This window comes from Microcaecilia unicolor, chromosome 10, assembly GCF_901765095.1.
Source record: "Microcaecilia unicolor chromosome 10, aMicUni1.1, whole genome shotgun sequence".
Classification (NCBI taxonomy): Eukaryota; Metazoa; Chordata; class Amphibia; order Gymnophiona; family Siphonopidae; genus Microcaecilia; species Microcaecilia unicolor.
Window position 1 is genome coordinate 210,441,599 of NC_044040.1, and position 22,945 is coordinate 210,464,543.

At 41.9% G+C, this 22,945-nt stretch overlaps 1 protein-coding gene across 1 annotated transcript in view; it reads right to left on the minus strand.

Annotated features, from left to right (window-relative positions):
- The window catches only part of LOC115478386 (IgGFc-binding protein-like), a 109,335-nt gene that overhangs the window by 39,534 nt on the left and 46,856 nt on the right, over positions 1 to 22,945 (minus strand). The window contains exons 21-26 of the mRNA XM_030215684.1: positions 11,080 to 11,166; positions 9,055 to 9,168; positions 8,510 to 8,757; positions 3,472 to 3,649; positions 1,070 to 1,178; positions 54 to 145 (exon numbers count right to left, since the gene is read on the minus strand). Of these exons, the coding sequence (XP_030071544.1) occupies positions 54 to 145; positions 1,070 to 1,178; positions 3,472 to 3,649; positions 8,510 to 8,757; positions 9,055 to 9,168; positions 11,080 to 11,166 (828 nt within the window). The remainder of the gene's footprint in view (positions 1 to 53; positions 146 to 1,069; positions 1,179 to 3,471; positions 3,650 to 8,509; positions 8,758 to 9,054; positions 9,169 to 11,079; positions 11,167 to 22,945) is intronic.

Genomic DNA, 22,945 nt, shown 5'->3' on the forward strand with positions numbered 1-22,945 from the left:
TTTGTAAAATGATTTTGCTAGTGTTTTGGGACACAGAGGTATGTCTATGCTACCTGATGGGTCGGTGATCATTCCACAAGCAGTAACTTTTTCTGCTTCAGCTTTATTCACCGGATCACAGATCACATCAGTCCCATTGGTACACCTGGATAAGACACAGTAAATGAGAATTCTTTAGCAGAAAAGGGTCCTTTGTATAGGGAACTCCTTCATATTTCTAGGTTTAAAAAGCCTACTAATGGCTCTAGCATCTCAGCTCAATTTGTGATTGAGATCCTGGATTTCATTTATTCTGATTTAGTAGGCACTTAACAAAAAGCTCAAAGTGTTTCATATCATGCCCAAAATAAAGCATCCACTAATAACCAAATTGTCTCTCATAAAATACAATGTAAAGAGTCACTTAACAGTGGCAGATTAAGCAAACTGCAGCTCTATGAGGTGCCCTGTTTTGCATAACTTCTTCAGGAGCAGTAATTACAGCTTAAAATATCTTTCATTCATTAAACACCACCAAACTCCATAATGCCAAAGACACATAACTGGTTAGTACGCGTGAGTACTGACACCCTGAGGGGTCTTTTTACCAAGCTGCGTTAAAAAGGGCCCTGCGGTAGTGTTCGGGGCCATTTTTCGGGTGCATCAGGGCCCGTTTTTCCACAGCGGGTAAAAAGCCTTCCTCCCCCCTCAAAGAAAATGGCCATGTGGTAAGATTACTCAAAGCGGAACTACTGCCGGAGGCTGCGTTGGGCCGGCGGCAATTCCGGGTTGCCACATGGCAACCCTTTAGTAAAAATGTCCTCTAGTTATCCTATATTATATTATATAAAGCATTTTTCTTTAGGACAAGGTATTTGATTATATTGCAGTATCCTGCCCTATCGTGTCCTTTAAAGAAATTTAGAACTTTATCTGACTCCAGCACTTTACATGTGTGTCATCCTAAGGAATTACTAAACATCCTCAGGACAAATGGGAAAACAAGCCATCCCATCAGAATGTACAGTAGTGAACGCTGGGGTCAGAAGACAGTGAAATATTCATGCCAGTCCTAAGCAGCAGTACTTACACTGTGCCATTTTCAGGTACAATCCAGCTGTCTCCAAGCTCGATAGAATCTGCTGCTGCTTTTCCATCGGGTTTAATGATGTCATCGGATGGATTCCCATTATAATTGCCTGCAACATTGCAATTATGTAAATTACTGCACAGTAAATAGCAGAGCTCAGTTTTGATTGGGGGATCCCAGTTCATATTGGGAAGGGGAAGAATGTGAGAGTGTGTTTTGCTCTTAAAACTGAATAATGTCATTGTCCCCATACTCTCCCTTTCTCCCACAACAAAGCACACTCTAAGGACTGAGTTTATGGATGATTCATAGGTTTTTTGCCAATGGATGGGCTTTGCCTACAAACAGGTGGGAAAATATGGGATATAAATGTAATAAATAAATACATAAATAAAATCTTCTGACAAAGGCAATGTTGACTGAATGGGATGAAAGATCAGCCTTGTTGATGAATGGTACGGGCTCACTCAAACAGCTACAGTAGAGACACACCCAAGATTCTACAACTGGTGACCAAAATTGTGCACCCAAATTTGAGCATAGTGCAGAAATCTGTGCACAAATTAATTGGTTAATGAGATCTTATCAATAATTGGATGTCTACAACTAATTATTGTTAATTTTGCATGCATCTGGCTACATGCTTTTCTATAAGGCAAGCTGCTCGACTCCCATAGCACAGATCTCAAAAAGGGATATGGCCACAGCAAGGACATGAGCATGTTGGGGCATTCCAAAACATTGTGCATGTAGCTATAGAATACTGCTTTAGTGCGCCTAACTGTGGTGCCAGCGTTTACAGCAGGTTTCAACAGGTGCAAGTCTTGCACCCAAAGTTAGGTATGGGACTCAGCGCTATGGTGTTTAGCACCGATTTTTTTTCAGCAATGATTTTTGAGCATCATTTAGGGGTTCTTTTACTAACCAGCTTATAATCGAACGAGAAAAACGCCCAAGTTCCGACCTAAATCGGGAGATGGGCGTTTATCTCACAAAAACGATTAAAGCGGTATAATCGAAAGCCGATTTTGGACGTTTTCAACTGCACTCCGTCGCGGATGCGGACAAAGTTGATGGGGGCGTGTCAGAGGTGTGGCGAAGGCGGAACTGGGGCGTGGTTATCTGCCGAACAGAGATGGGCGCATTTCACAGATAATGGGACAAAAGTATGCGTTTTTAGCTAGAATTTAGGGCACTTTTCCTGGACCCTGTTTTTTCACGAATAAGGCCCCAAAAAGTGCCCTAAATGACCAGATGACCACTGGAGGGAATCGGGGATGACCTCCCCTGACTCCCCCAGTGGTCATAAACCCCCTCCCACCACAAAAAATGATGTTTCACAACTTTTTATTTTGACCCTCAAATGTCATACCCACCTCCCTGGCAGCAGTATGCAGGTCCCTGGAGCAGTTGTTAGGGGGTGCAGTGGACTTCAGGCAGGTGGACCCAGGCCCATCCCCCCCCTACCTGTTACAATTGTGCTGCTTAATGCTTAGTCGTCCAACCCCCCCCGAACCCACTGTACCCACATGTAGGTGCCCCCCTTCACTCCTTAGGGCTATAGTAATGGTGTAGACTTGTGGGCAGTGGGTTTTGAGGGGGATTTGGGGGGCTCTACACACAAGGGAAGGGTGCTATGCACCTGGGAGCTCTTTGACCTTTTGTTCTGTTTTTGTAAAAGTGCCCCCTAGGGTGCCTGGTTGGTGTCCTGGCATGTTAGGGGGACCAGTGCACTACGACTCCTGGCCCCTCCCACGAACAAATGCCTTGGATTTATTCGTTTTTGAGCTGGGCGATTTCATTGTCCATTATCGCTGAAAAGCAAAAACGCCCAGCTCACAACTTGGCGAATAAAACATGGACGTCTAATTGTTTCGAAAATACGCTTGGGTCCGCCCCTTCACGGACCCGTTCTCGGAGATAAACGCCCATGGAGATAGGCGTTTCTGTTCGATTATGCCCCTCTAAGGCTCACTAGCATTTTTAGCGCATGCTAAAAATAAGTATGTGCGAAACGCTAGACACGCCTATATATTCCTATAGGCGTATCTAGCATTTAGCATGTGCTAATCATTAGTGCATACTAAAAACGCTACCACACCTTTGTAATAGTCCCCCATTATATAATTCCACCCATACTGTGTACACGGACCATCAATGAGGTATTTTCATTTCAAAAAAGTTTCTCACATTGTGGTGCCTAATCCATGGAAAATCATTTGGAAACAGGAAACTGGCAAGGTGTGGTTAGAATGAAATTCCACACCACACATTGAACCATGAAGAAGGTATCCACCAAATTGCACCTCAAAGTGAGAACAAGAATGTATTTATGATCTGGTGGGGAAAGGGAAATGGTGGCCTGGGGTTCCTAGTTAGTAAAAATATAATATTTGACTTACCACATAAACCACAAAGCTGACCCTTGTACACTGATGGCAGTGTGACATCCACGTAATGATTACCATCAAATCTGACCCAAAGTTCAAAGTCAGTTCTCAGAAGGACATAGCTGCCACTAATTTGAACAGTAATTCCGTTTCCAATTGACACAGGTAGATTTGTCTTTCTTCCATTTACCTATGGATCATATTAACATATATTTAAAACATTCCTTTGCTACAGGTAGGAATTACTTAATTCAGTTTTTGGTCACACTAGGATTTTAGACCATCAAAATAAACTACATTTTAAAGTTTTTTTTGTTTTATAAAAATACATTTAGAAAATGTCAGCACTCAAATTTAGCAAGTGAAAGGCACAATACATGTTCCCATTTTGAGGCCCTGAGAGCTGCTCTGTATGACTCATCTGCCATTTGAACTATTCCTTATGAGGTAATTCTATACAGAAAGTGCTAAACATTTATATAGCAGATACACACATAAATGATCAGAATACCGGCTTATACACATCTATTTCTGCAGCTATACGCTATTCTGGAAATATCTCCATATCTCTGATAGCGCATATTTTACAAGTGGACTTTCACATGGGCGGAGTCTGAGTGAGACTCACGTGTAACTTATAGAATACCATAAAATATGCAAGTATCTCTCAAATCTATGGCTGATGTAAGTGTTTGGGCCTAGCACATAAGCCGTGGATACCTGATTAGCCTAGTATTCTACACAGGGAAGTAGTTGGTTACTTTCCTTTATGGAATGGGCTCATATAGGTGCCCTCTATCCCCCAGATTCTATATATGGTGCGCTGCCGAGATGCACACAAAAATTAATTGGCTAACCAGCTGTTAACCATTGATAACTGGATGCTAATAACGGGTTTTCAGCATTCATATATGCTGATGATATTACAATTTATATCCCATTCATCAAAGAATTACATGAGATATTTATTTATTTATTTATTTATTTGCATTTGTATCCCACATTTTCCCACCTATTTGCGGGCTCAGTGTGGCTTACAATACATTGTAAAAGATGGAAGTGCAGTTGGTTGAAGTACAATTATGGGTTACATTGTGAAGAATTATATAAGACAGAGTAAGTTCAGGATATTTTTAGGGGATCGAACAGTGGAATATAACGGGTGAGTTGAGAGGGGAGCAAAACATAATCGAGGGAACAGGGAGGTCTGACAGTTTTGTCAGTGGGTAGGATTTAAGAGTGGTGAGAGCACGGGAGTAGAGGTTCAGAGAGTGTATTGGTTGCGTGTCTGTGAGATTGTATGGGCTTTATGTGTTTTGATCCTTGCCGTAGAGTTTCTCGAAGAGATAAGTCTTTAGTAGTTTGCGGAAGTCGGTCAGTTTGTAGGTCATTTTCAGGCTGCGGGGTAGTGTATTCCAGTATTGTGTGCTCATGTATGTGAAAATCGATCCGTGCAGTGCTTTGTATTTTATGCCTTTGCATTTAGGGAAATGGAGATTGAGGAAGGTTCGGGACGATCTTTTAGCGTTTCTGGGTGGCAGGTCAATTAGGTCGGACATGTATGCAGGGGCTTCACCATGAATGATTTTGTGGACTAAGGTGCATACTTTAAAAGTGATGCGTTCCTTGAGTGGTAGCCAGTGTAGTTTCTCCCGTAAGGGTTTTGCACTTTCGTATTTTGGTTTTCCGAAGATGAGTCTGGCTGCTGTATTCTGGGCTGTTTGAAGTTTCTTCAGTATTTGTTCCTTGCATCCTGCATATAATGAGTTGCAATAGTCCAAGTGACTGAGTACGAGTGATTGCACTAGACTACGGAAGACATATCTTGGAAAGAATGGTCTAATTCTTTTCAGTTTCCACATGGAGTAGAACATTTTTTTGCAAACAAAATCAAAGTAGGTATCGATTTAATGGAATCCTGGGCTCTTAATTTCAAATTGAAACTTAATACTGATAAAACAAAATTTATGATAGTAACTAGCCCTTATCACCCAATAACCATCTCAGATTTAAGATTGATAATGTTACTTATTCTTTGGATTCAACAATGAAAATCTTGAGGATCTTAATTGATCAACTTCTTTCTTTTGATTGCTAAATTTCCAAAGTAGTCTCAAATGTCTTTCATTCATTGTGGAAACTAAAAAGATTAAGACCATTCTTTTCAAGATCAGTCTTTCACACTTTAGTTCAGTCGTTAGTCTTAATTAAATTTGACTATTGCAATTCAATTTATGCAGATATTAAGCGGAGTCTACTCCTAATAAAACTACAAACTGCACAAAACACGGCTGCTCGCCTTATAGATAGATCACCACGTTACATTAAAGTATCTCCTTTTCTTACGCATCTACACTGGTTACCTATCAATGAAAGAATTTCATTTAAGCTCTATGTTCTTGTTCATCAAATTCTTTATGGTATCTTACCATCTTATATGATAGATCTCATTAAGGGGTCCTTTTACTAAGGTGCACCAAAAAATGACCTGCGCTGGTTTAGACGCACGTATTGGACGCATGCAGGTCCATTTTTCAGCACACCTCCAAAAAAGGCCTTTTTTTGGCCGAAAATGGACGTGTGGCAAAATGAAAATTGGCGTGCATCCATTTTGGACCTGAGACCGTACTGACTTAGCAGTGAGGTCTCATGCATTAACTGGGCGGTAATCATCAGCGCACATACAATGCAGATTACCGTCCGGTTAGCGCCAAGCACCAGAAAATTTTCTGGCGTACATAGTGGATGCACATAAAAAATTAAATTACTGCCCAGGCATCGTGGTAGCCGGGTGGTAGTTCAAACTTGAGGTGCGTAGGGTGCGCGTACATGCCTATGTGGCTTAGTAAAAGGACTCCAAAGTTATCACCACAAAATGCCACCTCATCATCTAGTGAATATCTCATATTATGTTTCCCAAGTTATAAAAACTTAACCTACAAAACTAGCCATAATGCTAATTTTGTCTTACCAAAGTACCAAACTCTGGAACTCATTACTCAGTCGATTATATGTTATTTAGAAGTTTACTTAAAGCCCACTTCTTTAGATCTGTGTTCAGCTAATATGAAATTTTTTTAAATAGTTGTATTCTTGTATTAATATTGTCTTGTAATTCTTTCTTCTTAATTTGTTATGTAACCCGCATTGAACCTGAGCTTTCTTGAGAAAATGCGAGGTACAAATGTCATAATAAATAAATTGGCACCAATTAAGATTTACAATGTGCTTATGAGCACCTAAAACTCATAGTTCACAATTTCAAGGGGGTATGGTCATGGGAGGGGCACGGGCAGGTCACAGTCATTTCAAAAAGTTGTGCGCAGTGTTATAGAATAATGGGTCTCTGTGCCCACGTTGGGCGCCAGGGTTTATACCAAGATTCAGTAGGCGGAAGTCTGGCACCCAGAGTTGGGTGCAGGAACCAGCACTAAGGGCTCTGTTTATGAAGGTGCACTAGCGTGTTTAGCAATATAGGAATATTGTGGGCATGAACACAGTGCACACTAAAAACAGTAGTGCGCTTCTAGCGCAGCTTACTAAAAAGGGCCCTAAGTATTATTATATAAAGGGTGGAGTGGAGGAGTGGCCTAGTGGTTAGAGCACCAGGTTTGAAATCCAGAAGTGGCCAATTCAAATCCCACTGCTGCTCCTTGTGATCTTGGGCAAGTCACTTAACCCTCCATTGCCTCAGGTACAAACTTAGATTGTGAACCCTCCTGAGACAGAGAAATATCCAGTGTACCTGACTGTAACTCACCTTGAGCTACTACTGAAAAAGGTGTGAGCAAAATCCAAATAAATAAATAATAAAGGGTGTGTGACAGCACTTAGTGTCACACTTTTCTGGCATCCATGTTTGAGCTCCCTTTATAGGATTCCCCCTATATGGGTGACTGTTCACCAGCTAATATACTATCATGAAATTTGATGATAATATAAGAATATCACCACAAACCATTAATATTTTAGAAACAAGAAACAGTTTTCTATTTTGTTGTGTGCAAGTACCAGAATTCACCTGACCCAAAAACCTGTTTGTGATCAAACTTCAGTGATGACCTACGTCTTTTTACCTACTATTGTTATGCTGTTAACAGAATTGTAAATTTCAAGCCAAGCTGTACCTGCTGCCTTGGGAAAATCTTTTCAAAAGTGATTAATACATCCCAATGAATAAATAGTGGAAGGTGATTTTCATACTCAAAAGTTTTATGCAAAGTTACTTATTATGCAATTTTCTGGTTACCATGAAAATCGCATGGGACACAGATCATCAAACCACCAAAATAATTTGCAACATACTTAGTCAAATGCTCAGGCTGTTATATTAAACAGAATAAGTATTATCAGAATCACAAGCTGAGGGGCCCTTTTACTAAGCCACGGTAAAAAGTGGCCTGTAGTAGTGTAGGCACTTATATTGGGCGTGCGCCTGGTCAGTTTTTACCGCATCTGCAAAAAAGGGCTTTTTTTAAAGGGGCAGGAAAAGGGCCTGCGGTAAAAAATGAAACCAGTGCATGCCCAAAACTGGCCTGAGCCCTTAACACCATCCATTGATCTAATGGTAAGGGCTCACATGCTATATGCGCGGTGACCGGTCAGCACAAGCCAAGTGCCAATTACCACCAGAAACGGTTCCTATAGGAGGAAATAAATAATTCATCCAGGCATTATGGGCGCGTGCCAAATCTGAAATTACCACCAGGAAGGCACACTGTCCTGGCGATAGTCTGATTTGGGCGCACACTGCATGAGTGTAGAGCCTACTGTGGCTTAGTAAAAGGGCCCCTATTTAAATTCAAGACTGGATTGTCTTTTTGTAGTGATCTCTCTTTTGGGTATCACACTTACAACTCTCCCAAACTTGGCAGGAAGTGCAGGAGTCTGATAGATATAGCTGAGAAATATTTTCTGTTATTCCACAGGTGCAAAATCCTAGAGTAAAGATCTTTTTTAATGTTGTTGTTTTACTAGCTTTGAGGTTGGCTCAGTGAAAGAACTACTCTAATTTGAGAATGAATTTTATAAAAATAAACAATGCACTTACATGTACTTTCTTGCTTTTCAGCAAAGTGATCAGGTTTCCGTACACAAACACATGAACTGATTTCACATAGGAAACTTTGGTGTTTGAACCTCTGTGTTCGTTACTTGTGGAGACATCAAAGTACGGCAAATGGGTGGATTGATTGCAGAGTCTGGAAAGAGTGTAAGTGCAATTTCCCATGTAGTGATGAACTTTGTTGTCGAAAGTGTTATAGTGAGGGTCCCCTGAGGCACTGCAGGTACCACGGTCTGAAAGGAATTTGATGTACATTAATATGGTGGCAAGCTCTATAGCAAGTCTCATTAACTAGTATATTTCTTGTCCATACCTTAATGTTAACTAGCAAAGGCATACTTATTAGAAACATGCATGCAAAGTTTAAATCAGGTGATAGGTTAGTCGTTATACATTTTCACGAGTTATAAATGCTATTGATTATGTCTGATGAAATATGAATTATTTTTCACTCGATGTCAAGATCAATGCCACATGTCTAAAAATCAGACATGTGGCATTGATCTTGACATTGAGTGACATCGACTAACCTATGATTGGGGACTTAGTTGTTGTCTGGGTCGTTGTTGTTGTCTTAGGTGAAAGTGTTGATAAGGTGGTCCTGGTGCTGGTAGTGGAAGATGGAACTGTGGTAGGTTTAATGGCTGTAAAGTGAAGACAAGAATATCATGAATAAAATTTTCAGGCCTGGGTTTTTTAAAATATTTTTGATTTGTACATGTGAAGCTGTATTTTTTTACATAGAATGTAGAGATGCAGAGATCAGAATTGAGATGCTCAACTGTGGTGGTAATTGAAAAAAAGGATCCATCTATGTAGAGCCTTTTCTAACATACATGCAGGAGTGAATATGTATTTCCCACCATTTTCAGAGGAAACAGCTATTTTTAAAATATATACTGAAAAAATGAACAGCACAGACCTGGCAGCTTCCATGTGGAAGTGGTGGTAATATGTATGCAAGAAGCAATTTTGCAACTTTCTTCTGTAGCTGCTCCATTTAAAAATCTTAGGGGCCCTTTTACTAAAAGGTTGCCGCGTGGTGACCCAAAACTACTGCTGGCCCAATGCGGGTGCCGGTGTTAGTTCTACCCCTAGCACATGACATTTTCAGTGCTACAGAAAATCAGATCAGATTTTCTAGCACAGGAGTTACCCAGCAGTAATCGAGAAGTGCCATATCCTGCCCGGTTACTGCTGGTTAGCACAGGAGTCCCTACTGCCACCGCAATGGGTGGCAGCAAGTACTCTCCCCGAAATGGTCGTTTGGCAAGTGTGAACTTACCGCATGGCCATTGTTCCCTCTAAGGTGCGCGTGTGAGCGATTGCTCATACAAATCCGGAGCGTTGCTCACTTAAGGTCAATGTGCACTCACTTCAGAGAGATGCAGGAACAATACTTTTTACTGCCCAGTGGGAATAGTAAAATGTTTTGTTTCTGCAGTAAAGAAATCCTTTCCTCCCTTTTTTAAATAATCCCCATTCATCAGTGAAACCTAAAACTTGAAATACTGAGAGCTTGATGTTTTTAAGTAACTGTATTGCTTCGTAGACAAATCAGAGGAAGGTTTATGGATCTTTAGGACATACAACCAATATCGGGTAGTGAAAAAAAGATTGGTAAGATTTCCTGCTTTCATTTTTATTTGTCTGTTGAAAAGATGTTAGTGTTTCAAGGGTAAAGGGGACTTGATGTACCACCTTTCTGTGGTTTACGTATTATATACAGGTACTTATTTTGTACCTGGGGCAATGGAGAGTTGAGTGACTTTTTCAGAGCCACAAGGAGCTGCAGTGGGAATCAAACTTGGTTTCCGAATGCTCCTGCCACCGAGCTGCTCTCACTATAACAAATCTAAATAATTGGGGTGTTGTTGTGCCGATCCATGTTGCACCCCATGAACTGATGCTTATACAGTGTATGTGCTCAATGATCTGCTGCCAGGTTGATGGCAGCTTTTAACTGCCACTGTTCTACTGGTCCATTCCACGCTACCATCCCCAAAAATCTGCCACCTAGACAGACATCTGGTCCTTCTAGTGATAGAGCCAGCCCTGCCCTCTAGCATCACAAGGAAAACATTGATGGGCCTATCCACCAAAACATATCATAAAACATTTAGCACAAGCTTTCTTAAAATTTCAGTGTTCATGATAAAATCCCACCTCATTCAGGATGCAATAATTTTTTTCGTGGCACACTATAATGAAGCCTCTTTAGCAAGCATGCAAAATTAGCTTGTACATTAAGAGAACTTTGTGCATTAATAAAGTGCAATCATAGCAATTTCCATTAGGTTACTGCATTTTCTACCAAATTTTCAATATTGGTTAACAATGCAGGTAAATTCACATGTCGCGTTTACATGTGTATATAGAATACAAGTGTAAACATTGATAATACTACTATTTACATCTGTAGATGCTGTGGGACACTTGGGGGCATTTTCACTGTGACATCTAGGTTCGATTTGGGATGTTTTGTGGAACATGTCGAAAAATCAAATGGTTGTTCCTAGTTTCTAAGCAGGTGAAGTAATGGTAGTTCAGTTTACCTGTTGGAGATGGTGGTGAGGTTGTGGTTGGTGGTCCAGAAGGCAGCTCTGTGTTTATTGTAGATGTTTCATGTTTAGTTGTTTCATCTGAAAAAAATTATATCTATATCTCTATCTATATATCTATACTTATATATCTAAGAGGCTCATTTTCAAAAGAGAAAAATGTCCAAAAAATGGCATAAAACTGCATTTGGACATTTTTATCACAAAAATGTCCAAATTGCTCTCCTAGGATGTCTCTGTGGCCAGTCTGCTAAGAATACGGGTTCCTTCTACATCCCAGTGCTTTGATTTTATGTGTTTATTATTTGGACGTGGTTTTTTTTTATTGATAATGGATCAACAAGATAAACACACAAAGCACAAAAACATCTAGCATATAGTCATTTTAGAAAAAAAAACATAAACGTTTTCTGTTTTGGAAATGGCTATATTCCCCACTTGAATTTCGGACGTTTTGAGCAAAACGTCCAAAGTTGGACTTGGACATCATATCGAAAATGCACCTCCACATATCTATATCTATATTTATATATATATCCCAAGAACTTCACCCTATATTATTGACAGATGTTTAGGATGACATTGGAGATGCAGTTACATCCCAAAGAGATTTACCCCATACATAAATATTTGTAAATTTTTGAATTAATGGTGAGACAAGCTACCTGTTCTAGTTGATTGTGCCTTAGAGGTTGTTACAGTAGGGAGAAGTGTGACTTTGGTGGATGTTGTTTCAAACACAGTTGTCAAATCTACATGTAAACAAGGAGATGTGGGTCAATGTTTCTTTTTTCAATTAGATTTTATGAACATTACAATTTCCCATAATAACAAAGGAAATTAATAAAAACAAGTCAGATATAAAATAAGAAAACAAATAAAGGAAAATACATCAAAATCAATTAGCCCACAAGCTCAGTGTGTGAAATACAAGCCAGCTGATCCTAAATAAAATATTTCTAAGATCTGTCAATTCAGAATGAAGAGAAAATTCTAGATTAATTAAGTGGCAATCTTGTTGCAGTGTCCATTTAGTTAATACATCGATAATATTATGACATTTCTTTGAAACACGCACACACACTGGAACTAGATAAATCATTATCAGCACATGATTTCTAGAATGCTAGCTCTGTCATTCTTTAATAATGGTTGTTCCTAGTTTCTAAGCAGGTGAAGTAATGGTAGTTCAGTTTACCTGTTGGAGATGGTGGTGAGGTTGTGGTTGGTGGCCCAGAAGGCAGCTCTGTGTTTATTGTAGATGTTTCATGTTTAGTTGTTTCATCTGAAAAAAATTATATCTATATCTCTATCTATATATCTATACTTATATATCTAAGAGGCTCATTTTCAAAAGAGAAAAATGTCCAAAAAATGGCATAAAACTGCATTTGCATATTTTTATCACAAAAATGTCCAAATTGGTATTTTAAAAATTCATTTTTTGACATTTTTGTATGAAGTCCATCAGAAGTGCGTTCAAATCACAAGGGGGTGTGTTAAGGGCGGGATCTGGGTGTTCCTAACACTTGGACATTTCTCAGCCATAATGGATCAAAACAAAACCGTCTTGGACTACAACTAACACATTTTGAGCTAGATCTACTTTTATAACAAACAAGGCACAAAAAGGTGCCTTAAATGACCAGGGGGCTCACTTTCAAAGCACTTAGACTTACAAAATTCCATAGGTTACTTTGGAACTTTATAAATCTAAGTGTTTTGACAATATACTTCCAGGTGACCACTGCAAGGAATCAAGAATGACCTCCTCTTACTCCTCCAGTGGTCACTCATCCCCTTTCACCCCCAAAAATGTGATTAAAAACATTCTTACCAGCCTCTATGCTAGCCTCAGATGTAATACTCAGGTCCATTAGATCAACATGCAGGTCCCTAGAGTAGTTTAGTGGTGGGTAGGTGAACCTAGGCCCATACCTCCCCCTAATCTGTTACACTTCTGGTGGAAACTGTGAGTCCTCCAAAATTCACCAGAAACCAACAGTACCCACATATAAGGTGCCCCCTTCACTCATAAGGGACTATTGTAGTGGTGTAAGTTGGAGGTAGGTGGTTGTGGTTGGTTTTGGGAGAGCTCAACAGACAAGATAAGGGAGCAGTGGTGAGATGGGTACCTGGGAGCATTTATTTGAAGTCCAGTGCAGTGCCCCCTTGGGTGCCCATTGCTCTCCTGGGACGTCTCTGTGGCCAGTCTACTAAGAATGCTGGTTCCTTCTAAATCCCAATGGTTTGGTTTTGTGCGTATTTTACTTGGACGTGTTGTTTTTTGGATGATGGACGAACAAGATAAACGCACAAAGCACAAAAACATCTAGCATATAGTCATTTTTAGAAATAAAACATAAACATTTTCTGTTTTGGAAATGGCTATATTCCCCACTTGAAGTTTGGACGTTTTGAGCAAAACGTCCAAAGTTGGACGGACGTCATATCGAAAATGCACCTCCACATATCTATATCTATATCCCATGAACTTTACCTCATACTATAGACAGATGTTTAGGATGACATTGGAGGTGCAGTTACATCTCAAAGAGATTTACCCCTACAAAAATATTTGCCAATTTCTGAATTAATGATGAGACAAGCTACCTGTTCTTGTTGATTGTGCCGTAGAGGTTGTTACAGGAGGGAGAGGTGTGACTTTGGTGGATGTTGTTTCAGACACAGTTGTCAAATCTACATGTAAACAAGGAGGTGTGGGTCAGTGTTTCTTTTTTTAATTAGATTTTATGAACATTACAATTTCCCATAATAACAAAGGAAATTAATAGAAACAACTCAGATATGAAATAAGAAAACAAATAAAGGAAAATACATCAAAATCAATTAGCCCACAAGCGCAGTGTGTGAAATACAAGCCAACTGATGCTAAATAAAATATTTCTGAGATCTGTCGATTCAGAATTAAGAGAAAATTCTAGATTAATAGAGTGGCAATCTTGTTGCAGTGTCCATTTAGTTAATACATCGATAATAATATGACATTTCTTTGAAACAAGCACACACACTGGAACTAGATAAATCATTATCAGCACATGATTTCTGGAATGCTAGCTCTGTCATTCTTTAAGAATGGTTGTTCCTAGTTTCTAAGCAGGTGAAGTAATGGTAGTTCAGTTTACCTGTTGGAGATGGTGGTGAGGTTGTGGTTGATGGCCCAGAAGGCAGCTCTGTGTTTATTGTAGATGTTTCATGTTTAGTTGTTTCATCTGAAAAAAATTAAATCTATATCTCTATCTATATCTCTATACTTATATATATAAGAGGCTCATTTTCAAAAGAGAAAAATGTCCAAAAAATGGCATAAAACTGCATTTGGACATTTTTATCACAAAAATGTGCAAATTGCTCTCCTAGGATGTCTCTGTGGCCAGTCTGCTAAGAATACGGGTTCCTTCTATATCCCAGTGCTTTGATTTTATGTGTTTATTATTTGGACGTGGTTTTTTTTATTGATAATGGACCAACAAGATAAACGCACAGAGCACAAAAATATCTAGCATATAGTCATTTTAGAAAGAAAACATAAACTTTTTCTGTTTTGGAAATGGCTATATTCCCCACTTGTATTTCGGACGTTTTGAGCAAAATGTCCAAAGTTGGACTTGGACATCATATCGAAAATGCACCTCCACATATCTATATCTATATTTATATATATATCCCAAGAACTTCACCTTATATTATTGACAGATGTTTAGGATAACATTTGAGATGCAGTTACATCCCAAAGAGATTTACCCCATACATAAATATTTGTAAATTTCTGAATTAATGATGAGACAAGCTACCTGTTCTTGTTGATTGTGCCGTAGAAGTTGTTACAGGAGGGAGAAGTGTAACTTTGGTGGATGTTGTTTCAAACACAGTTGTCAAATCTACATGTAAACAAGGAGGTGTGGGTCAGTGTTTCTTTTTTTAATTAGATTTTATGAACATTACAATTTCCCATAATAACAAAGGATATTAATAAAAACAAGTCAGATATGAAATAAGAAAACAAATAAAGGAAAATACATCAAAATCAATTAGCCCACAAGCGTAGTGTGTGAAATACAAGCCAACTGATGCTAAATAAAATATTTCTGAGATCTGTCGATTCAGAATTAAGAGAAAATTCTAGATTAATAGAGTGGCAATCTTGTTGCAGTGTCCATTTAGTTAATACATCGATAATATTATGACATTTCTTTGAAACACGCACACACACTGGAACTAGATAAATCATTATCAGCACATGATTTCTGGAATGCTAGCTCTGTCATTCTTTAATAATGGTTGTTCCTAGTTTCTAAGCAGGTGAAGTAATGGTAGTTCAGTTTACCTGTTGGAGATGGTGGTGAGGTTGTGGTTGATGGCCCAGAAGGCAGCTCTGTGTTTATTGTAGATGTTTCATGTTTAGTTGTTTCATCTGAAAAAATATGTATATCTATATCTCTATCTATATATCAATATTTATATATCTAAAGGGCTCATTTTCAAAAGAGAAAAATGTCCAGAAAGTGGCATAAAACTGCATTTGGACATTTTTATCACAAAAATGTCCAAATTGGTATTTGAAAAATTCATTTTTAGACATTTTTGTATGAACTCCATCAGAAGTGCGTTCAAATCACAAGGGGGTGTGTTAAGGGCGGGATCTGGGTGTTCCTAACACTTGGACGTTTCTCAGCCATAATGGATCAAAACAAAACCGTCTTGGACTACAACTAACACATTTTGAGCTAGATCTATTTTTATAACAAACAAGGCACAAAAAGGTGCCTTAAATGACCAGGGGGCTCACTTTCAAAGCACTTAGACTTACAAAGTTCCATAGATTACTTTGGAACTTTGTAAGTCTAAGTGCTTTGACAATATACTTCCAGGTGACCACTGCAAGGAATCAAGACTGACCTCCTCTTACTCTTCCAGTGGTCACTAATCCCCTTTCACCCCCAAAAATGTGATTAAAAACATTCTTACCAGCCTCTTTGCTAGCCGCAGATGTAATACTCAGGTCCATTAGATCCACTATTTCTGGGGTAAGCAGTATAAAATGTTTTGTACTTTTGGGGATCTTGCCAGGTATTTGTGACCTGGATTGGCCACTGTTTGAAATAGGATGCTTGGCTTTATGGACTTTGGTCTTTCCCAGTATGGCAATACTGTATTTATGTAAGTTGATTTGTATTTGAGTCCTTTGCAGCTTGGGTAGTGCAGATTTAGGTACGTTCGTATTGATTCGAATGTGTTTCTCATTAGTAGGTCAATCAAGTCTGTCATGTGTCCCGGGGCTTCACCGTAGATAATCTTGTGAACCAGTGTGCAGATCTTGAAAGCAATGTGTTCTTTAATTGGGAGCCAATGTAGTTTTTCACAGAGGGGTTTTGCGCTATCAAATGTTTATGATTATTAAAATTATTCCACTGCCTTTCAGATAGGAGCCAAGTCAGTGTACAGCATAACAAGGAGGAAAGGAACTACAATTACAGATAGGACAGTAGGGGGGAAAGAAGAGGAAATAGTCAATTAAGAAGAAAAACAATTGCAGGCACCAACTGTCAACCAGGTCTAGTAGCTAGGAGGCATCGGGGAAAACAGGTGCATCTTCAGAAGATCCCTAAAGGAGGAGTAAGAAGGGGCTGATCGGATGTCAGCAGGAAGGGAATTCCAAAGGAAGGGGACCAGTGCAAAAAAGGCAGAGCGACTGGTGGACTGTAGTCCACAGTAATGAAGGGGGAGTAGAATTAGGCAGTGGTCAGAGGTGTATCGTAGAAAATGAGATGAAACATAAGGGGTGATCAGGCCAGCCAGATAGGGAGGATTTTTGAAACAGAGGATCTTAAAAGCACTTTAAAAGCAGGATAAGCCATTTGTGATCTGTACTTAACCTAATAGAGAGCCAATGGTGATGTTTGAACAAGGGGGTAATATGATTGTAATGGGAAGAATGGGGGAAAACACAGATGGTCGTATTCTGAATGGTTTCTTCAGAGCAGCAGAAAGGAAACCAGCATAGGCAACAATGCAGTAGTTGAGCTTAGATACAACAAGAGCGTAAAGAAGTGTGGCACAGCTAGAGTCATTAAATATAGGGGCGAATGGATCGTATCAGCCATAATGAGTAGAAGCAAGACTGTGGAACCGAAAAAATATGAGATTGAAAGGAACAGATGTAGTCCAGAGTGACTTCAAGACTTCATAAATCAAAAAGGCATTTTATGAAAACTCAACATGGCTCCATTCCACCCTTAGGCTGCATCCAGGGTATAGTTATAAGTATGGAATGTGAGAAGCATAATTGAGTGCTAATGGTGTGTGGAGGTGATTGCAAAACTGCTCTTTTTCGCTGCTGAATTGTTATATTTTATCTATGATCTGCTTTATATTTTTAAAACTGCTGCTGAATTGTCACATTTAATCTGACATCTGTTTTTTAACTGTACACTTGACGCAGCCTTAGGGAGAAATGTGGCTATGTCAGGTTTTAATAAAGTGACTTTTTTTGTTTTCGTGGTATTACTATTGGGTTTGCTTACAGTACCTGTACTACCCAGCCCCTGTATTGTTTAGCTCTTTCCCTATAGGAAATAGGCCTGATTCATTGACACATTGACACCTATCCCTCCTTTCCTCTAGGGCAGATGTGCTCATAACTACAACCCAGTCAAATTTTCAGGATTTCCACAATGAATATGCATGGAAATAGATCTCATGCATATTCATTGGGGAAATTCAGAAAAGAATAACTGGGTTGCAGAATTTGAGGACTGACATGAAGCACTTCTGTTCTAGGCTATACATATTCAGTCTTCAAGTTTCTTCTCGTCCCATTGAGATTTAGACTATGCATTAATTTTCAAACAAATGTAAATTTTGCAGAAGACAGATCATAGGATGACAAGAAAAAGCGCCAAGTCAGTCTCATTTTAGCTACATGGTAATATCCTGAGTGGTTGTTTCACCTCTCTGACTAGAAGACATAGCATTTCAATTTAAATGTTCCTTTGTACACATCAGCTGTAAATATGTTTCCTAATTTGTCAACATTTGGATGTATATAACGTACCAGTCATCACTGTTGTTGCCTCAGGAGGGGTGGAAGTTGGTGTTTGTACTGTTGTCTGATCTATTGGAAAATTCATACAGTGAATTCAACATTTGGCTTTAATTTTAGAACAAGACTGTTATAAAATTAGTGTGGGATATGAGCAAGATATCTAGACATTTGTAAAGCTCTATCAATTCAGAATTAATTGGTATATTGATATACTTGCAATCATTATATCACTCAAGAATACACTCAAATACAAAAATACACACCAAAGAGGTAGGAAAAAGTGGAGAAGAGACCTCAGTCTACCTTGAAAGTAAAGCCTACGCCACTGACAACCAGTGGCAAAAAAGGCTACCCAAGGGAAACATCAGCGGTCAGAAAAACTCCACATTCAGCAATATTATTTCTTCTTAAATATCGTAATTACTATTTCTCACAATGTCCACCTCTATAACAAAGAAAAGAGTTTTCAGTACTTAACTATTGCATGAAGTTACCGCATCTTCTGCTAGTTTTGAATATTAGCCAACAATGGAGTTCATTTTCGAATGGGTGTGCAGCATTTACACACATGACCAGAGGCATTTACTCATGTAAATGTCATATATATTTAACTATCAATTGTACAATACCATGCTTTATAGGTGTAGATGCTGCAGGATATATATGGGTCAATATTGAAAATCACTTGTCAAGATAATAGTAAGGTATCTGGTATTTGGAAAAGTGCTTCTGACTGGAATATTCAGAGGCTGTATCTGGATAATGCAGACTGCCTTATCTAGATATCCCATGTCTGCCCTAGTAGATGCACAGCAAAGGGCGGTAGAATACGTTTCAAATAAACATAACTAGAGTAGTGCTGAATATCCAGATTTTATTTTTGTTACATTTGTACCCCGCACTTTCCCACTCTTAGCAGGCTAAATGCAGCTTACATGGGGCAATGGAGGGTTAAGTAACTTGCCCAGAGTCACAAGGAGCTGCCTGTGCCTGAAGTGGGAGTTGAACTCAGTTCCTCAGGACCAAAGTCCACCACCCTAACCACTAGGCCACTCCTCCACTGTTGCTACTATTTGAGATTCTACATGGAATGTTGCTATTCCACTAGTAACATTCCATGTAGAAGTCGGCCCTTGCAGATCACCAATGTGGCCGCGCAGGCTTCTGCTTCTGTGAGTCTGACGTCCTGCAGGTACGTGCAGGACGTCAGACTCACAGAAACAGAAGCCTGCGCAGCCTTCTACATGGAATGTTGCTATTGGAATAGCAACATTCCATGTAGAATCTCCAATAGTATCTATTTTATTTTTGTTACATTTGTACCCTGCGCTTTCCCACTCTTAGCAGGCTCAATGCGGCTTACATGGGGGGCAATGAAGGGTTAAGTGACTTGCCCAGAGTCACAAGGAGCTGCCTGTGCCTGAAGTGGGAATTGAACTCAGTTCCTCAGTTCCCCAGGACCAAAGTCCACCACCCTAACCACTAGGCCACTCCTCCACCCATATCATTTTTGACTGCTGAAGACATCATTTTTAAAAAAAACTCTCTGACCACAGTGGCTAAATATTGACCCGATAGCTTTTAAGGAGGTGTGATCTGGGCATGGTTGAGCAATCCAGAATGATTTAGCTGGGCAGGAGCAACTCCTATTTGGTTAAACTGCGGTGAGTGGGTCAGGCTCAGATTTTCAGCAGCACTTAACCACTGAAAATCTGGTGTAACTTCCATGGCACTTGCTGGCTAGTGCTGGGGCGACAGTCGGGAGTTATGTGGGCACTGTCAATATTCACTGTCAGTGCCTACATAGCTACCGGTCATATAGAATCACACAGAAGGCAGCCCTAACTCTGCCTGCTTAGCTATATTGGTTATTGGCCGTATTCACATAACATTTAGGTGCAGCTGAAGACCTGGGTATCCAGTTCTGGCACCCAGATAGGGCCTGGCACTAAATTTCCAGGTTTAAATTAGCAGGTGGTGGTCAACGTTAAAATATATGCTGACTACTGCCAGTTGACTATTGACCTGTATGTGTGTATTTCCCATTTTACAATGGCAGTACACATATATTTTAAAAACATTCCCCTTTGTCAATTGTACCTTCTCCGAGGACAAGCAGGCTGCTTGTTCTCACTGATGGGTGACGTCCTCGGCAGCCCCTCCAATCGGAATCTTCCTAGCAAAGACCTTTGCTAGCTCTCGCGCGCCCGCGCGCACCGCGCATGCGCGGCCGTCTTCCCGCCCGAAACCGGCTCGAGCCGGCCAGTCTTCTTTCGTCCGCACTCGGTACGGCTGTGTTTTTTGCCGTGGTGAGCCCCGGAGAGTCGACCTCGCGCGTCCGTTATTTAATCGACGTGTTTTTTCTTCGGAAAAGTTTCTTTTCGTTCGGAAAGTGCTCCGGAAACCCTCTTGGGTTTCTTTTGCCTCTTCCCGTATTTCCAGTTTTTGCCCCGGTAAGTTTTCTTTCGTTGTCGGGGTAGGCCTCTTTTCGGCCTCGGTCGAGATTTTTCTCCCTTAAAGTTTTGGTGCTCCAAATTTGTCATTTCGGATTTTGACTTCGCCGGCGTGATTTTTCCGCCCATGACATCGAAGCCTTCCAGCGGCTTCAAGAAGTGCACCCAGTGCGCCCGGGTAATCTCGCTCACTGATAGGCACTCTTCGTGTCTTCAGTGTCTGGGGGCCGAGCACCGTCCCCAGAACTGTAGTCTGTGTTCCCTCTTACAAAGGCGGACTCAAGTAGCGAGATTGGCCCAGTGGAACGTTTTGTTCTCAGGCTCTTCGTCGGCATCGGCACCGGGGTCATCGTGTGCATCGACGTCATCAGAGTCCAGACCTTCTTCCTTGGCTGCCAGTGCATCGAGTGCATCGAGCTCTGCATCGGCGCCGAGACATCGGATAGCTGCATCGACGTCGGTGGTACCGGGACCTCGTCTCCTGATGTCGTCGGACGGTGGTGCATCGTGTGGAGTGCAGGTGAGGGCTGTCCATTCCCCTGCTGGTGGCGGTGAGCCCTCGGGTGGGTCTCCTCCTACCCTGAGGGCTCCTGCGGTACAGCCCCCCCGAGACCGACCCCCTTCGGCCTCGGCCCCGAGGAAGCGACGGCTGGATTCTACGTCCTCCTCGTCGGTGCCGGGGAGCTCCGGTGACATGCTTCGGAAGAAGTCGAAGAAGCATCGACACCGGTCCCCTCCCCGAGTCGGCACCGAGAGCTCTGGGTCGCCGAGGGAGTCGGCACCCAGCAGGCATCGGCACCGAGAGGACCGCTCACCCTCTGTTCAGGAGGTGTCGATGCGCTCCACTCTGGACAGCCCGGAACAGCCTCCACGCCCGGAACAGGTTCTGACGTCGACGCCTGCATCGACCTCCATGCCTTTCTCTGCAGCCGCTCTGAACGAGAGCCTCCGGGCCGTTCTCCCAGAGATTCTGGGAGAGCTGTTGCGCCCTACCCCTCCGGTACCGGCGGTGCTTGCGCCTCCGGTACCGTCGAGCGTGGCGCCGGCTGGCCCATCGCCCGGGGTGAGGTCCCCGACGTCGGTACCGCGTGCGGTGCCGACTGCGGCCACCTCCCAGGAGGGCTCCCCGACTACGTCGGCGGAGGGAGCTTCGCCGATGCGGGCGAGGGAGTCTACCTCTCGACGCCCCCATCGTGGACGTGGCTCCACGGAGTCGAGCCGGGCACGGTTGCAGACGCAGGTCCGTGAACTTGTGTCTGACACCGAGGGTGAGGCCTTGTGGGAGGAAGAAGAAGACCCCAGATATTTCTCTGACGAGGAGTCTGAGGGTCTACCTTCTGATCCCACTCCCTCTCCTGAAAGACAGCTTTCTCCTCCCGAGAGTCTGTCTTTTGCTTCCTTTGTCCGGGAGATGTCTACGGCCATCCCCTTCCCGGTGGTTGTGGAGGACGAGCCCAGGGCTGAAATGTTTGAGCTCCTGGACTATCCTTCTCCACCTAAGGAAGCGTCCACTGTTCCCCTGCACCATGTCCTCAAAAAGACATTGCTGGCGAACTGGACCAAGCCTTTAACTAATCCCCACATCCCCAAGAAGATCGAGTCCCAGTACCGGATCCATGGGGACCCAGAGCTGATGCGCACTCAGTTGCCTCACGACTCTGGAGTTGTGGATCTGGCCCTAAAGAAGGCTAAGAGTTCTAGGGAGCATGCTTCGGCGCCCCCGGGCAAAGACTCTAGAACCTTAGACTCCTTTGGGAGGAAGGCCTACCATTCCTCTATGCTCGTGGCCAAAATTCAGTCCTACCAGCTCTACACGAGCATACACATGCGGAATAATGTGCGACAGTTGGCGGGCTTGGTTGATGCTCTTCCCCCTGAGCAAGCCAAGCCTTTTCAGGAGGTGGTCAGGCAGCTGAAGGCGTGCAGAAAATTCCTGGCCAGAGGAGTTTATGACACTTTTGATGTTGCGTCCAGGGCCGCTGCTCAAGGTGTGGTGATGCGCAGGCTCTCATGGCTGCGTGCCGCCGACCTGGAGAATAGAATCCAGCAGCGGATTGCGGACTCGCCTTGCCGTGCGGACAACATTTTTGGAGAAAAAGTCGAGCAGGTGGTAGAGTCTCTCCACCAGCGGGACACCGCATTCGACAAGTTCTCCCGCCGGCAGCCTTCAGCTTCTACCTCTACAGGTAGACGATTTTTCGGGGGAAGGAAGACTGTTCCCTATACTTCTGGTAAGCGTAGGTACAATCCTCCTTCCCGACAGCCTGCGGCCCAGGCTAAGCCCCAGCGCGCTCGCTCTCGTCAGCAGCGTGCGCCTCAGCAAGGCCCCGCGGCTCCCCAG